Source organism: Oryctolagus cuniculus, chromosome 15 (genome assembly GCF_964237555.1).
Source record: "Oryctolagus cuniculus chromosome 15, mOryCun1.1, whole genome shotgun sequence".
NCBI lineage: Eukaryota > Metazoa > Chordata > Mammalia > Lagomorpha > Leporidae > Oryctolagus > Oryctolagus cuniculus.
The window spans coordinates 6,775,677-6,793,451 of record NC_091446.1 but is presented as its reverse complement, the minus strand read 5'-3'; the positions used below and the strand labels follow the sequence as shown (position 1 = coordinate 6,793,451).

Here is a 17,775-nt window from a genome sequence, read left to right as displayed (position 1 = left end):
TCAAACCTAATCTCTCTCCCTAATCTCTCTCTCTCCCTAATCTCTCTTTCTCTCTCCCTAATCTCTCTCTCTCCCCACCTCTGCCTCTCTGTAACTCTGCCTTTCAAATAAATAAATCTTTATAAAAAATTTCTTCCAGGTATTAACCCAGTCAGCTCTCCTGCTTCTTCCCAATTTTCAGATCCAGAAACTAAGGCACAGAGAGAGAATGTAACCTACCCCATGACAGGTCAACAGGACTGCGGCCTCAAAGTCAAGGAGGGAGAGGAGGAGTGGGCCTGCGTGACCTTGAACCAGTCAACTCCAGCCTGGCCCGGACCCCTTGGACTTACAGGAAGGGTCAGGAACTCCCAGAGGGCTCAGGACCCAAGCCCCCAAGCCCCCAGCTCTGCACACGTCACGCTCCCCACTGCACCCTTCCCCAGTGAGGCACAGCCTTCCTCCTCACCCCAAACACTCACAGCCAGATTCAAGGTCAAATCCCCAGTCACCTGGCTCAAAGCTGGCCCTGGGTACACACTGCTCCCACTTCTCTGCAGGCTCTCAGAGCCTTCTGCCTGGTGGCTGTCCCTGGTCTCAGAAACATCTGGGCACACTCACCTTCACAGTGCCAGCTGGGGGAGAGGGGCCTCACTCCCAGGGAGCTCCCAGCAGACAGGGCCTGCAACTGGTTGGCTGCGTAGAACCCGGCTCATGCAGTTTGCTCAGGAGATGTGTCGGGACAGCGGCAGGACCAGCCGTCAAAGGTAAGACTGCACACATGAAGAAACGGCCACAGCCAGCCAGGCCACGGGGCTCTCTCCTCAGCATCCCCACCAGGACCTTGAGAGAAGCCCAGCCTTCCATCCCACCCAGTCTACCGTCACCCGGCCTCCTTCCGAGCCAGGTGCCAGCTGGGTGGGCAGCAGGGGAACAGTAACTTCAGAGCGAAGAGCACAGAGAGGTGACAGGATGCTGGGGAAGTGGCCGGCTCCCTGTTCCAGAAGGGGAGGCGGCAGATAACAGTGCCAGGGATGGAACGGTCTGTCCCTCGGGATCCCAAACACTGCACCCTGACGCTGTGCCCACAGCACGTCCGAGCAGCCACCTCTCGTCCAGCCCTTCCTTAACCAGCAGGTGCACGGGGCCTCCGAAGGGAAGGACCTCAGTGGGAGAACCAGATCACTTCCATCAAGGCTGACGGCCCTCCTTTCACTTATCCACACCCCACGGCCTCCCTGCCTTCTTGGGCCCCAAGCTAAGAGTCTGACAGCTCAGCCCCTGAACTTGGGCCCATGTCTGGATCCTGCACTGTCCCATGAGGAAGCCCCTGACCACTGAAAATGTGGCCAGTCCAAACTGAGACCTGCTGTTGGGGCAACACACCCACTAGGTCTCAAACTCAGCGTTCAAGAACACAAACTCTCTCATTCACAGCTCAGGTACACTGTTTCTTAGTGGAAACATCAGGTTAAATATAACAAACGATTAGTTAATTTCATCGTTTTTGAACTGTGGCTACAGACAACTAAATATTATCCATGTGCTCACATTCTGCTCCACGGGAAGGCGCTAATGCAGACCCACGGAGATCCAGCCACCCCCTCTAAGGTGAAGAGGACACGTCTACTTCCTGGGGCTATTTTGGGGAGAAAACACCACAGGTGAGTTTCTTCTGCAGATCCGCTGCCACCTGCCCTGGCAGCAGTAGCCCACGGCTGCTGTCTCCTCCTCCACCCTTCGATCCAGCACTGCCTCTGAGCCTCCTCATGTCCTCTGGGCTGGGCAGGGCTGGGTGCCTGGGTCCCTAGACAGGACAGCAATGCCCTGTATGATGGCTCAGTGAAAAATCTTTCCACAAACTGTGGCGTCGCCTCAAGATCACAAGTAGCCCAGAAACACCACTGATGACCGCGGTGAGGACCCAATGCCAGGACTGGCGCTCGTGAGGCTGCCGAACCCTCCCTCCACACAGCAGCGAACACTGAGGGCCACTGCGGGTACAGACTTGCCCAGGGCCGCCCGGGTGGGCAGAACACTGAAGCCCCACCTGGCCCTCCTGGCCTTGGAGCCCAGAGCCCACCCTCGGGTATGTGGATTTGCTCATGGTTTCCCAGGTGTGAATCAAGCGGAAGAATCCAGGTCTCCACTGAGAGCCAGCTCACTGCACACCGTTTCCAAGGAGAGCTCCCTTCTCCTGCCAGACGGTCAGTGCTCCACAATCAGCCCACCTCTGCCACACACTGGTCCCCAAAGTCTGCTGTCACCCCCGCCGCCTGGGCTGCTTCTGAGCAGACCTGTGCCCCCTGCCCCCCAGAAGGATCTTTCCCACCACTGGTCACCTGCCTGTTCCCTTTTTCACTTGCCATCAATTCTTGGGAATTTTTAATGTCCAAGAGCATTCAAGATTCAGCCTGTTTAAAGCTGGGTTCTAGGGGCTGGTGCTGTGGCACAGTGGGTAAAAGCCGCAGCCTATCATGCTGTGATCCCATGTGGGCGTTGGTTCAAGTCCCAGCTGCTCCACTTCAGACCCAGCTCTCTGCTGTGGCCTGGGAGAGCAGTAGAAGATGGTCCAAGTCCTTGGGTCCCCGCACTCATGTGGGAGACCTAGAAAAACCTCCTGGCTTCTGGCTTCCGACTGGCTCAGCTCCAGCCATTGCAGCCATTTGGAGAGTGAACCAGTGGATGGAAGACCTCACCCGCCCCCTCTCTGTAGCTCTGCCATTCAAATGAATAAAGAAATCTTTAAAAACAAATCTGGCCGGCGCCGCGGCTCAACAGGCTAATCCTCCGCCTAGCGGCGCTGGCACACCAGGTTCTAGTCCTGGTCAGGGTGCCGGATTCTGTCCCGGTTGCCCCTCTTCCAGGCCAGCTCTCTGCTGTGGCCTGGGAGTACAGTGGAGGATGGCCCAAGTGCTTGGGCCCTGCACCCCATGGGAGACCAGGATAGCACCTGGCTCCTGGCTTCGGATCAGCGCAGTGTGCCGGCCACAGCGTGCCGGCCACAGCGCGCCGGCCACGGCGGCCATTGGAGGGTGAACCAACGGCAAAAGGAAGACCTACCTTTCTCTCTCTCTCTCTCTCTCTCTCACTGTCCACTCTGCCTGGTAAAAACAAAACAAAACAAAACAAAACAAAACAAAAAACCACAAATCTGGTGGGGCCCAGAGGGGACACAGCCAGAACATCTAGAGAAGTTGACTCTGGCACAGAGCCCCAGGCAGGGTCTATTCCGACACGGGGACCTGAGATACTGAGACAGACAGGCACGTTACACTGCTTATGCCCCACATGGGAGGACCCCCACATTCTCCATGAACAGCTGAACACATCTAATCATCTGGGCCATGGAGAAATTGTCACTTCCTGTCCCTTCAACGTACAGCTGTCCTGCCTGGCAATCCAAATCCAGGCACCATCTAACTGCCTTCATGGCACACGGTACCATGGGAAATGCCTGTGCCTGCAGGGCACTTGCAAACCACACTCCCACTGTCCCCCCCCCTCTACCCCCACCACCTCCCAGCCACCCTGCAAAAACGGCCAAGCACCGCACAGCCTGCAGGCACCGGTACAGAGATGCTCAGCGTGGAGCCAGTGGAGCCGCAGCAGGTTCTAGGCACCTTCCAGGATGCCACCGGACACTGGGCAGAGGAGTGGAGGGGAGGGCCTGGCACCTCTGTCGGCTTCCCGTGCTGTCACTGGCCGCACTGGGGCCGGCAGGAGCAGGCTCTCCGGTTCTCAGCAGTCGCCACCAGTGTGCTGCTTCCCTAACTCCCAGAACCACCCTCTTCATCCTCCTTGCCGTCAGGCCATGTCCTAGCCCTGGGGCCTGGGGACTTCAGGCTGCCAACCTGTCAGAAGTGCTGCTTCTGCCCTGCAGCTGTTTCTCTGGCCTCCACCCACTGTTCCCCGTGAGAGCCAGCAAACCCGAAAGGCAGGCTCTCCGCCTCCTGCAGGGCTCGTCCAAGCCAGGGGATAGGCCATACTCCCTCCACACACAGAGCTCTAGTGAGGGGACAGCTGCACCTGCGCCACCACCTCCACCTGTGGCATGAAGAGCCGTGCCTGGGGGTCTGTGGCCATCAGTGACTGATGTGAGTCCACTGCTGCTGCTCCCAAATCAGCGTCCTGGGGATTGCGCCACATTGGGGAACCAACCCTTTCTTATGTTTCTCAAAAGATTAAAAAAGAAAAAAAAGAAAAAAGAAAAAAGAGCCTCCCTCCCTCCCTCCCTCAGGGAATTATCCAAGAGTTCTACTATGCCTAACTTTCAAAAGAGGCATTGTTAATCTTCTGGCCATAAACAGGCTATTAACACCCACTCTGAGGCATGGGGACCACAGCAAACGTGTGGCATCTGCTTTCTTTGGTTCTCGACTATGGCTTGAGGCTACCAGAGAGCAAGGTCACACGGATGGCAGAACCCACAGAAACGTTAGAGATGAGCAGGCTCTTGTCAACAGGAGAACTTCCACATCACTCAAGTGCTCGGGACAACAGGGGACCACAGTGCAGATGGAGAAATGGGCCATGATGGCCAGCAGCCTGTGTGGTCTCGGGGTAAAGGCACAGACAGGAGGAGACATGCTCAGCCCTGGGCCCGGCTCTGTCATTCATGTCCATGTCCATGACACCCCTCTGTGCTCCAGCCCTGACCTGGGGCTCTCACAGGCCACACAGCACACTCACTGAGGGCCTGGGGACCTACCAGGGTGGTATCCAAATGGTCTGATAAGGGAGAAGAAAGAAGACAGAGACCAAGACCCTGTTGGGGTCTGTCAAGTGTCCCCTCCCCTGCGTCCTTTGAGGCCCAGCTGGGGATTCCTTGGCTCGACCAGGAGATGCAGGCCCCATTCTCTAGAGAACGCTGCCGCAGCTGTTGCAAACACACCAGATGTGGCACAGCTGAAACAAGCCACAGCGTGACGAGCATCAGAGACCGTGGGAGAATCCTGCTGTGGCACTAAGCCACCCCAATGCAGAGTGGACAAGGAGACAGAAGCTTCTGCCAGGAAGTCGGAGGCTTGCAAACTGAGGGCAGACAGGCAGGGTAAGAAACCAAGCAGCCAGCGTGAGAAGAGAGCCTGGGCTGCCAGACCCAAGACCTGGGCAGATGGTCCCTTGGATGCTCGCAGCATACAATGAGTCCTGGGCATCCGTTAACTCCATTTCCACTGAGATGAGACCAAGAAGAAACAGTCAAAGAGAGGGCTGCCAGTGAGGCATCCAGGAGGACCTACTTGTTTAGGAAGCCCTAAACAGGAAAGCTGAGAGGAAGTTACCTTCTTGGGAGGGAGGATGGTTGAACCTCTACACAGTGAGGTCTATGATTAAGGTGAGCTGGGATTAATCCATGAATGAGTCCTATTGGTTCCACCTCCAGAACGTTTCTGAACCCCTAACATGAACCACCATGTGCAGTGCCCACCGCTGGTCCAGTGCACTGCTGCTTGCCGGCGGCCTCCTAAGCAGCCTCCCTGCCTCTCCCTGCCTCCTCCATCCATGCTGCTCACCGCAGCCCACGGGAACTTTTCGGGGGACGTCATGCTCTCTGGCTTCAAAGCCACGAACAATCCCACGCTGGAGCCCATGTGGAAGTCCTGCACCTTTCCAGGGCCTCCCTGCAAGGCTCCCTGTGCTCAGGCCCTGCCTGGGCTCTTCCCGGTCCCTTCCCGACCCTGCACGTGCACTTCTGCTCGGGGTGCTGCCCTCTTCCCAGGGCCGACTCCTGCGCATGCTTCAGACTCAACAGAAATCAGCTTCTCAGAGGCTGCCCTGCCTCTCCAGTTTCCCATCCTGCTCCCTTCAGAGCAGTGACTGCAACAGACTCTCCGAGGACCCCTGAAGCCAGACCTCCTCCGGCCGTGCACGGGGGGCAAGAGAGGCCAGAACTCACGGCACTGGGACAGAGGAGAAAGAGCCACACCAGATTCCTGGTCACTCACTCTGCTGCCAAACATATGACCTAGGATATCAAACACAGACAGGAAGTGGCCGGAAAGGCCCAGCCCCAAGCACCAGAACAGCTGTCCCGGACAGCTCTGGGTAGCCACGGATCCAGCTCAGGGCAAGTAAAGCCCCAGCCCTCTGCTGGAACCCGGAAGGTTCATCAGCAGGCAAGGATGCACCTGCCCTGCCAGGCACAGCGGTTCAGGGGTGGACTTCCTGGGACTTCCTGGGACTTCCTGGGACGGGCAGAGCTGGGCTGCTGAGTCCCTTCCCAAGTGAGGCCTTTGGGAATCCAGGCTGAGCCGCCTTCCTCCTGATTGAGGAGCCCCTCTCTCACTTCCGTGTCTATCCAAGGCGAGTCTGTGGGGCTCACTGAGCCCAGCAAGGGCCCAGCTGTGCAGTCCCTAACCTCTAGACCTGCCCAAGTTCAGGCCCAAGTACAGGGCCTCTCTGGGAAAAGGCCCAGGAGGATGCAGAGTCCTGCTTTCCAGGCCACTCTGGCATCTGCCAGCAGAAACCCAAAGCCCCGCAAGAGGGGCAGCGGGCTCACAGTCCCAGCACGGCTGTGACACACACAGCCAGGTCACAACCCAAGCCTTGTGACTCCAGGTGCAGGTCTGTCCCAGTGACAGGCCTTGGTCACCCTCATAGCACGGAGGCATCTACCTGGTGGCAGCAGGCAAAACCCTGGCCAACCTCCAAGCTAGGGAGATCTGGGCTCAAACCCCAGCGCTGCCACTCTGTGAGGAGCCACACCAGGCTCGAAGCCACGAGGCTTCTGCAGGGGAATGGGAACCGGCCAAGAGCCCCAGAGCTGCAGGCCCAGGGCTTCTCCAAGTGGGGGCCTCTTGAACCTGACGAACCACAGCCCCTCTTTTTGACCCATTTCTATCCTTCTTCCTAAAATAAGACTCCCAAAATGGCAGCTGGCTTTGACTGAGACCTGTCCCGGGCAAGCGTGGTCCTGAGCTACAAGTGCTTCACAGAATGAAATCACGTAACGTAACGGGAGAGGGTACTGCTCCCCGACCTCAGGGTGCAGGGGGTGCCCCGGGTGCTAAGGAGGAAGGAGGGTGCCCAGGATGGGGGGAACACCCAGAGGCAGGACTCTAGCAGGAGGCCTGCTCTCCACCCTCCCCCCATCTCCTCATGGTCTTGGCCCACGCTCTCTGCTTCTGCAACTGGGAATGACAAGGGGGCAGGAGGATGCTAAACCCTCCTCTGTGGGTCCTTAGGGCTGAGCGGATCAGAGAGGCCCACGGGCCTGCCCTACGCTGGCTTCTCCAAACAAAGAGGTGACATCCTCAGAGCCACTGATGTCTCACTAGGGAAGTCTCCCCCCCTCTTGCCACCATGCCAGCACCGGAGCAGGGCCTGGCAAACCCGGGATACTCCAAGCATGTCCAGGAAGCCAGAGGGTCACACGATTTGGGAAAAGCCCACCGCCCCAAGAGGCCTGGGCACCCCCAGGGCCTCATGGCCCCGGAACGGCTCTCAACTGAAGCCCGGAAAATCACTGCATGGCACTCGAAGCTGCCTCCCTGGCATATCCCCAGCTGGACTCCTTCTATTTTTCTCTTCCCCCGGAGATCAAAGTCATCGTGTCAACAATCCCCCCAATCTGAGTGACCTTAAGTGGGCTGCTTATGCAACCTCAGGGCGGTGACTGGCGATGGCAAGGAGCCACCCAAAGTGTGGGAACCCCCATCAGGGCTCCTCTGAAAGCAACAAGCAAGGGGAAAGCTGAAACGGGCTTCCTGGTGCCCAGATCCCAGCCTGCTCCACAGGCCCGCCAACAGGCAGGGCCGCCCGAGGGCAGCTGCTGCAGGAGTGCCAGAGGAGGGGCGGCAGGCCTGGGCTTTCTTTGTGCTTCTAAGCTGCGTTCACTGAGAGCCACGGCCGATCACACCCTGAAAACAGGGCTGTTCTTCCCACTTTCAGCTCTGGACAACCACAGGGCTCACAGCGTGGAAGCGGCAGGATGGGGACAGAACCTGCATCTGTCTGATGCCGAAGCTGCGACTACTCACCACCACACTCTCCACGTCCATGAGCGTCAGTCTCTGGAAAGGCCAGCTGGGCCGTCCCCCCGGAACAAGGCCTGGCAGCAGCCACACTGAACCTGGGGCCAGGAAGCCTGGCTTCGCACCTTCCAGGGCGGCTAACTAGCCACACGGCTTCAGAAAATCACCACAGAGGCCTCCCACTCCAGCGAGGGGCTGGACCAGAACAGAGATGGCGGACAACTTCAACCTCCCACCAACAGCAGCAGCTGCCGAGACTGCTACAGGGACGATGACCTCCTGAGTTCACCGCAGAGGACTGCCGTAAATCATCAGCAATGCCTGTCAAGGCTGTCGGCCCCCGAGCTGCCGCCCCGCAGCACCCATAAACTCGGACAGTCCAGGCCTTGAAGACGTCCTCTGTTCACACCTGTCCTGATGATTTCCCAATCAAAAGCAACCACAGATGCTCTTTGGTGCAGGATGGGTTTGTGCCCTGATAAACCGCAGTGGAGAACGCGTTAGACGCACTAACCCACCGTACATCCTAGCTTAGCAGTGCTCTGTAGCACGTCAGCTGAACCTTGTGACGCGGGCTGCCTGGGAGCATCAGCCCAGGAAAAGATCCGCATTCAGACGCCCAGCGCAGCTTCGAGTGAACACACATGGCTTTCTCACCATCACACAGCCAGGGGCCACTGCACTCCCCTCCCCTATGACCACAGAGGTTTTGGCTGACACTCCTACTCAGCATTTCTTTCGAGGGTTTCCTGTGCTTACCCCTCTCAGCATATCTTCACACCTGTCTGCATTCACACTGTGAAGGGTGATCCCCCCTGGAAGCCCCCCACCCCCACCCCATCAGCACAGCTCTCCACCATGGCAGAAGACCTGCACAAAGTGGCTGGCCACTGGCAGGGCGGACAGGAGATAGCCAAAAAGGCTCAAGCGATTTGGCCAAGGGAGTACACAGCTGGCCTGCAGCTGTTGAGGCTGCCTGGACAAGAAGGTTGGGCAGCAGTGGTGTGAAGGGCCCCCCACAGTGACTCAGGGCCACTGCCCCTTGGTAATGACACAGAGCAGAGAGCAGGAGGCTGGCCAGAGGCGCTTCACCCAGGGGTCACCCTGCCCAGCATAACCCCGGTTATGATCAGCACATGGCATGGCCCTCAGCCCACACAGCCCCTGCAGCCCAAGCTGAGCCTGGTCCCCTGGGCTCATCCGTGGGACCAGGGCACACAGGGCTTCCCAAGGATATGATGGCATGCTATTATCTACCTCCTGCTCCCCCTCACCCACCCCCCCTCCCGGCTGCCCCTGGCCAGCTTTCACAGCCCTCAGACATCTGCTAACACAACAGAGGCTGCCTGTTCTGGGGCCCCCTCGTGCGTGGGCAGCTGCACTCAATCAAACCTCTGTCTCAGCATCCCACACCCTCCCTGCAAAGGCCTTGCTTCTGTTTGAAGCGCTGTGGAAAACAGAATCTGTTGGTCTTTCAAGCTGACCAGCTTGAAATAAAAAAATACACAAGGCCTGTGACACCCAGGGGCAAGGCACTCCCGGTGATCTTGTTCACTGTCGCTTTCCCTGGGATCTCTGCTCACACCCATGTGATCCATGTCTACACAGCCATGCACAGCGCGAGCCCTGCTGGGTCGAGCTAGATCTCAAAAGAGCAGTAACTCACAACACCAGCACTGTCCTGCTGGTAGACAGCGCGTCCACATGGGTCGGTCCTGCCTCTATGGACACACCGTCAAGCTGCAAAAAAAGGAGCCTTTACATCCTACACCGGTCCGAAGGGGCCTCCAGAGATGGCGTGGGGGTCGCCGGGACCCCCACGATCCTGTGCAGGATCGGAGCACAGACTCCCTGGCTGCCTTGGCAGCTTGTTCTGAGGGACCACGTGGCTGTAATCAGAGCAGCCATTTCTGAACTTGGCTCTTGCACCACTTCCCTCCATGGGAGCTTCTCCCCACCTCCAGCATCTCCAGATGGCCAGGTCACCTGCAGCCGCAGGTAGTGGCCCTGCTCACAATCCTGGCATCAGGGTTTTAAGAAAACAGAAGCAAAGACAATTGGAAGGCCATTTCCACAGCCCTGCCACTATATCTCATCCTCACTGCCCAAAGAGACAAGAACCATGGCTGCTGGCTACCTGGGCAGCTGGGCCCCAGGCATGTGGCTGGGAAGGGTGGGGCAGCTGGTGGGTGCCCAGAACATATCCACCCTCGTTTCAAGGGCAAGAGACCTGAAACTAGAAAGCTCTCATAGGGCCAACCTCTGACAGGGCCAAGTCCAACTCTGCCACCACTTTATAACCCTTGGCTCTGAACGCGGAGTTCACGGTAGGCTAAGCCGTGGTGCAGGGCAGGCTGACAGCCAGCCAGGCCTCCTATCTGTAAAAGAAGAAAGATGAGGCAAGAAGATGACAAACAAGGAGGAAATGGCAAAGACAGAAAAGGGAGAACAGGATGGAGAGGGAAAGGCGAGCAAACCAAGAGAACAGGAGTTCTTACAACACACTGGATGTGCCCCAGGCACGCACCCACCTGCAGCTCCGACTCTGCCTCCGGAGTCATCCATGGGAGCCCACAGCCTCCTCCAGTCCTACTGGGGTGACGAGCCCAGTGCTCTCAGGCAGCACTCTGCGTGCCTGCCAGGGTGCTGGGCAGTGAGTGTGCGTGCAGAGAGGCGGATGCACACACACACAGATACACAAGCACACAGCTTAAGAGAGGCACACATACATACGCACATGCATGCAGCCGTACACACACAGATATACAAGCACACAGGTAGACGGATGCACATATACATACGCACATGTATACAACCACACACACACACACGCACACACACACACACAGGTTACTTCCTGTAGTCCTCCCACAATCCATGTTGCTGGTGGCAGTGCTGGTGTTGCTGCACTGAGATGCTTAACAATCTGCCCAGGGTTGCCCGTTCCCTACCTCTGCCTCTGAACACCTTCTGGCTTGCCAAGTTTCCCTTCCAGTGGATCCAAACTTTAACACCAGGTGGGCCCAAGGACCAACAGGGCCCCCTTTTCCTCAGGAGGGAGGTCACACTGCCGCTAGCACAGGGCACTTGGTCCTGCTGCCCCAAGGGCGAGGTAAACCAGGCAGGGCCTTGCCCTCAGCACTCCCTGCCCCACTGTCAGACTCTGGGCTCTCTCCCTGGCCTGCTTCCTGCCAGCTGCAGGCTGCAGGGGTTCTGCCTGCTCTGTCCCTCTGGGTCCCGGCTCCAGTCAGTACCTCCAGGGGGGCCGATCTCACCAGAACACCCCGCTGCTCCAAAGGTCTAACCATAAAGTCAATTTGCAATTTCACCTTTTATTTTTTAAGATTGACTTCTTTATTTGAAAGTCAGACTTGGAGAGAGAACACACAATACACAGAGAGAGAGAAAGAGAAAAAGAGAGATCCTCCATCCACTGGTTCACTCCCCAAGTAGCCGCAACGGCCAGGGCCGAGCCAGACCAAAGCCAGGAGCTTCATCTGGGTCTCCTATGAGGGTGGCAGGGACTTTTCCCAGGCCATTAGCAGGGAGCTGGATCAGAAGCAGAGCACCAGGGACACGAACCAGCATCCATATGGGATGCGGGAGTTTTACTGGCTATGCCCCAACCCTGCCCCCAGTCTGCACTTTAATCTGAGGTCTCCTCCTCAGGTTCCAGGAGCCATGCGTAAAGGGTTCCTCTACCAGGTTGCTCCGTGGAGTCCCCTGTCCCAAAAGCAAATGTCTGAACCACAATCACAAGACCGGTGAAGGAGCCTACCACCCAGACTACGGAAACGCGTGCCAGCATCAGCCTCTCGGTGCAAGCCTATCCCTCCACTCTGGACAGCCCATCCATCCACAAGCCCTTCTCCCATGGGCTTGCAGCCTGGCCCGCCTCCCAGTAATGCTGTCGGTCCCACCACAGCCACCCCCTGGCAACAAGCAAGTCTCTGCACACCAGCATCGTGCCTGGCTCCTCGGGCACGCAGCCCAGGCCACTGCACTACCCCAGGCGCGTCAAGGGCTCTACAGAGAAGCACGGGGGTTGCGTGGGCCAGGTTTCCAGGGCTCCCTGGAAGAGCAAGGCCCGTCTCCTGAGTCCATAAATCATTAGCTAGGGAAGCCAAGGCAGGCAGAGCCACAGACGCCCACAGAGAGAGGCCTGGCTGGGCTAGGATGCCTGGTGGGAGAGGGCACAGGGCACAGGTTTCCTCAGGCCTCTCTCTGCCTTCCCTGTGCTTTGTCCTCACCCAGGGCCTTGCCGCCAAGCACAGACAGGCTACACCAGGGCAGCCCCTCAGGCTCCAGAGTGGCTTCCAGGTCCTGGAGGCCTGCCCTGGAGCCCATGAAGCGATCCATACATCTGGGCGGAGCCCCACCGAGCACTGCATTTTTAAGCAGTTTCTATCCAAGTGAGGCCGGGAAATGTCTCCAGTGGTACCAGTGGTGTTATTCCAACTTGTGGCTAGTAAAATATAATAACACGTGTAAGTTGTTTTTATTACCCCTCTAGCTTATTAGCTAATAAAATAAGCTCGGCATTAAAATTTAACTGAAGCCGTTTATCGCACCCAGAATGCAGGGCTCTGGGCTTCCTTCAGAAGTCACCCCAATCTGTCCCATTCACACTTTTCTAGAAGAATGTTCCTCGTGGGGTCCTACAGATGTGTTCAATCTTTGTCCACTGGCAACGCCAGAAACGTCCACGATGCAAGGGGAAGAAAGGAACACCCCTGCGGCCAGAATGGAAGAAAGGAAAACTGGACAGGGGGCAGCAGGTCTGCCACACCCCTCAGGCTCCCCCCCAAGGGCCACCTACCAGCACAAGAGTGGCAGCGAGCATGTCACCAACGTGCTCCCCAGCTACCCCAGCTGTCACTCGCGATCTTGAGTCGCGACGGCCAAGTATGCTTTAGACTAGAGACTGAAGATACCGCAGCTCATGGCTGGGGAGAGAAAGCCAGCTCCATGAGCAGAACCACATCTTCTTTGAGAAAACCACTGGGCACTGAAGCAAGATGGCCGTGCTCACCCAAAATGGAACGGAAACAACATGCCTGCCTGCCCTGGGTCTGGCCACAGGCCTGCAGGAGCGAGGCTGACCCCAGGACAGAGAAACGGACGTTTACAAACACAGGACCAGAAAAGCTGGCGGTCAGACCACGGCTCTAACGGCAGAGGGCCCCTTGGATGCCACATTCTGCTCAGCACCGCCGCCTGCCCTAGAGTCGGTGGTCCCCAGGGCCTCCCGGTCAGGCTCCCAGTAAGGGCGGTGTGTTAACTCCAAGTTCATCTCATTCAAATCAGTTACCATAAGGCAGGGCTGTGAGACACAAAGGATAAAGCCCAAGGGATGGGGGCCATGGCAGGAGGTTTGGGCAGCACACAGCAAGGACACTGACAGAGGCAGCACAGGGCACAGCGATCACCATTTCTTGACGGCCGGTATTTCTGACAGTCTAACCAGAATGGAGTAAGCCTTTGCCCTGGCCCTCATTCTCCAAAGTCATCGCCCTGATCTCAAGATCAGCTCAACCCAAGAGACCCCGGAGCCTGGTGTGTGTGTCTCCTGCGGCGGCTGCAGGGTAGGTTCCCAGGAAGACAGGGCTCCAGCGCAGCTGGGAGGGGATTACCAGTGCTCAGTCACGTGGGCCTGCCCGCAACCCTGCCTCTCACCATCTGTCTGCTCTTGTACCAACAGCACTGCACCTCACAGGGAAAAAGCATGTCCGATTTTAAACAGAGAGAAACAGACACTTAAAAAGGGAAGAAAAAAAAAAAACTTGAAATAATCTTCCCGTGAATAGGATTTTCAAAACAAGGAAATTAACCCACTCTTGGACGGTGTTTTGAAACTGGCACTGGGCACGTGGCAGGGACAGGCCAGCAGCAGAGGCCCCGATGACCACCAAGCTGCTTCCAAAGGTCCCCGCAGGGGACCAGGCTCTTACCTGGGCCATCTTGGCGAGGTCTAGGGAAGGCCTCTGCTCCTGCACTTCTTCAGGGCGCCGCCGTTTAACACCGACCTTCTTGTCATTAAGGACACACGGCTGGGAGCGGCTGCGGGCCAGGCCGCTGGAGCGTCTGGCCAGCTCCGGCGTTGAGGCAGGTGTGCTGCTGGCTGAGGGTGGGCAGTACTCCGCAAAGCAAAACTGCTCGTGCGAGCAGGAGAGGGACCGCTGCAGGTCCAGCCGGCCCCCTCCCCCGGGGTGCAGGTCGGGGCTCCAGGCGTCACCAGCATGCCCGCAGGGAGCCGAGCCTGCAGCCCCTTGGCAGGGCTGCCCCCCAGAGCGGTGGTGGAGTCCCGCCTGGTGGCAGGGAGAGGAGAGCCCGTTGGCCCGGGCAGGAAGGCTGAAGCTGGAGCTCCTCTGCATGGTGCCAACACCGCTCGAGTAGCGCTGGACGCTGCCCCCACTGTAGCATCGTCTCTTCTCCACAGGAGTCCAGACTTTGGACCCCAAGGGCCGCCATGACGTCCGGCAGCTGGACATCTCATCAGAGAAGGACAGTGACCGGCACTGGCGCTTGCTGGGGGGTGCTGAGGGGTTCCCGTTGTGGTCGCTGATGCTGAGGTCTTTGATCAGGCTGGTCACTGCCTCGGGGTGCCACAGCGAACCATCCTGACACTTTTCGGGCAGGCATTCCCAGATGCTGGTGCCTGGCTGGTCAATCTGAAGAGGGCATTTCCTGTCCAGGTCTCGCCACCTGTCATTTTCTGGTTCATAAATGACAAAGAGAAAGCAGGATTTGAGAAGGCTTTTACACCAGCCCCTTTTTCCACACCAACACTGGACCCTATAGCCAGAGAGGCCCTGAAGACCCCTCCAGTCCAACCTCACGGTACACGGGAGAAATCGAGCCTCGGCAAGGGGGGTTCCAGCGCATTCAGCTCTCAGCAGAGAGGAGCCTGGGATCCTGGGCCACCTGGGGCTCCTGACACCTCTCGCCCCATGCACCACAGCGCCTCCCAGGGAAACCAGAAGCCAAAACGCACTCTCATCTCACACAGGGGCCCGGGTCAGGACCCAGGGAACTCTACTGTGAAGCCCCAACTTGGCTCCCCGTCGCTCCAGGCAGGACTCCGTGCCCTGGCAGGAGACCACGACCAAGGACAACTCCTCCAGGACTTCACGGAGGTCACGGACTGCGTCCCGCCAGCTTGGCCCGTCCAGCTCCAGCCTTCATGCACTTGCGGACAACAGAAGCTGGATCTTTTATTGACTTTACGTCCCCTCCACCAAAACCCTCGCCAACAGCTGCCAATCACAGCACTTTCTCTGTGCTCACTTGATTTCTTGCTGAAACGGGTTATGTAGGGGAATATTTAAATATTTAAAATAATTAAAATCTCTACGAGCCAAGTGTCAGGTTGCAGAAACTCAAGGGCACAATATAAATCTACATATTCAGCTCTCCGTATTCAAATGCAAAAACGAATCAGCCAACCCTGCTCTGGCATGCCCAATCTGCACCTAAAGCTGTACTTCAACAACGTGAGCGATCAAGATCTGGTGCTTTCTACTACTGCGCTGGGAATTTCAGGGACTGCAAAGAGAAGTGTGACATGGTGTTTACGCAGCAAAGGCAACGTCAGAAAATACGCCACGCTACCAGGAGTCAACAAGTCGGCGCTCCCTGTTTCTTCTAATCTCTGTATCTGAGCATTTACAAACAGCAAGCGTGACAGAAGTGACACCGGAACGGCTACTCTACAGGCATCCAGAGGCACACGGAGTCCCCCGGCCGTGCGGATCACCACCGAGCAGCCCGAGCCGTGCAGCCCATGCAGGGAGGCTGGGAGACGGGCCCACAGCCACACAGTAACACAGGACAGGATGCAAATCCAGGCTGCTGTGACCTCTACTCAAGCTCTCCTTGCTAGACCCCAGCATTGAGGGACCACAGGTGAACCTGAAGTTGCCTGCAGGCCTCAAGGAGTTTATGCCTCAGGCAGGATGGGCTCTAGGTTCGAAAACTCATGACTCAGCCCACAGCAGCGCTCCGAGCAGGCAAGGCTACAACCTGTCTCCTCCACCGGTGTTCCCTTCTGGAAGGGCACTGAGCGGCACACCCTGGACTGAGCACCGCAAGCAGCAGCCACGGAACCGGTGCGGTCCAAAGGGACGTCAGAGAGCCTCCCGCTGAAGCCACGACTCCGAGTCTCAGGGGCAAAGGATGCAGGGAGAAACCACCCACAGGCCGGAACCACTGCAGACGCAGGGGAGAGGGTTTCCATGTACCCAGGCAGGCCAGCCGGCAACAAAGCAGAGCTGTGGCTCAATACCCACTTCCTCTCCTCCTGGGAACCCCCCAGGCCCTGGCACAGCAAGTCCTCATACCCGCCTCTCAGCTGGATGTGATAAACTACTTCCAAGCATCCCCAATGAGCACCTTTCTGAAAGCTTCCCTTACGTTGTTCATTTATGCCCACGGAAGGCATCCCCTTGCAGCAGTCACCGTTCTTCCTGGGCAGTTCCAATGTGGTATCAGCAGCTGAAAGTCAGCAAACTGAGCAATAAAGTAAAATAAAAGAGATACAAACTAATGTTGCCGGAGTAATGAGCATCTATGTTATCCATTCAGAAGATGGAAAGCTACCCTCAGGAAAAACGTGAGTATTTATGTAGGATGCTTAGCAAGACGATACCATGAGGGACGGCGAATCAGTAAACATCATTAAAACGTCCTGCGGTGGGGGGAACAGCACTGGGCCTGCAAAAGTGGAGTCTCGAGGACTGTGTGATGATGTGGGGAAATGCTAAGACAGGATGCTTAAGCACACAGTACAGCACAGTCCACGAGCTGTGAAGATGAAAAGGAATGACTCGAAATGTGAACAGCTGACTGGCAGGGAGCCAACTGATCTGCGCATACTCCTTCTTGTTTTTCCACAGTCTCCACATTTTTTCATATTTTAGAAAAAAAATTGTTTTTGATAAGACAGCTACAGAAAGAGAGGGGGAGACAGAGAGAAAGAGAGATCTTCCATCTGCTGGTTCACATCCTAAATGGCTACAACAGCCAGGGCTGGGCCAGGTCAAAGCCAAGAGCCTGGAACTCCATCTGGTCTCCCACATGGGTGGCAGGGGCCCACGCACTTGGGCCATCTTCCACTGCTTTCCCAAATGCATTAGCAGGGAGCTGGATCAGAAGTGGAGCAGCCAGGACATGAACCAACAAACATGGGACACTGGCACCGCAGGCAGCAGCTTAGCCTGCTGCACCACAGCACCAGCCGCTCCAGATTTTCTATGAAGACAAACGTATTAGTTAATTCATGGAGGGTATGACCACCTAGCCCACCAGTGCAAAACTCTGGCTCAACTCTGAAAGTGGGCCGGGGCATAAACCCACCCTCAGCTCTGGGTTTGCATCTCTGAGTTTTCAGCAGCTATTGAGTAACACTGGCCACCAACTTCTCTTTTTTTTTTTTTTTTTTTTTTTTTTTTTTGACAGGCAGAGTGGACAGTGAGAGAGAAAGGTCTTCCTTTGCCGTTGGTTCACCCTCCAATGGCCGCCGCTGCAGCCGGCGCACCGCGCTGATCCTGGCAGGAGCCAGGAGCCAGGTGCTTTTCCTGGTCTCCCATGGGGTGCAGGGCCGAAGCACCTGGGCCATCCTCCACTGCACTCCCTGGCCATAGCAGAGAGCTGGCCTGGAAGAGGGGCAACCGGGACAGAATCCGGCGCCCCAACCGGGACTAGAACCCGGTGTGCCGGCGCCGCAAGGTGGAGGATTAGCCTATTGAGCCACGGCGCCGGCTCACCAACTTCTCTTTTGGAACAAGCCACTGAGGTACCAGAGAGAAAATGCACATGGCAG

General features: G+C 57.2%; 1 protein-coding gene across 1 annotated transcript in view; it reads right to left on the bottom strand.

The window, feature by feature from the left end:
- FAM53B (family with sequence similarity 53 member B) overlaps positions 1 to 17,775 on the bottom strand; it is a 73,903-nt gene that overhangs the window by 37,466 nt on the left and 18,662 nt on the right. The window contains exon 3 of the mRNA XM_017338086.3: positions 13,907 to 14,670. Within this exon, the coding sequence (XP_017193575.2) occupies positions 13,907 to 14,670 (764 nt within the window). The remainder of the gene's footprint in view (positions 1 to 13,906; positions 14,671 to 17,775) is intronic.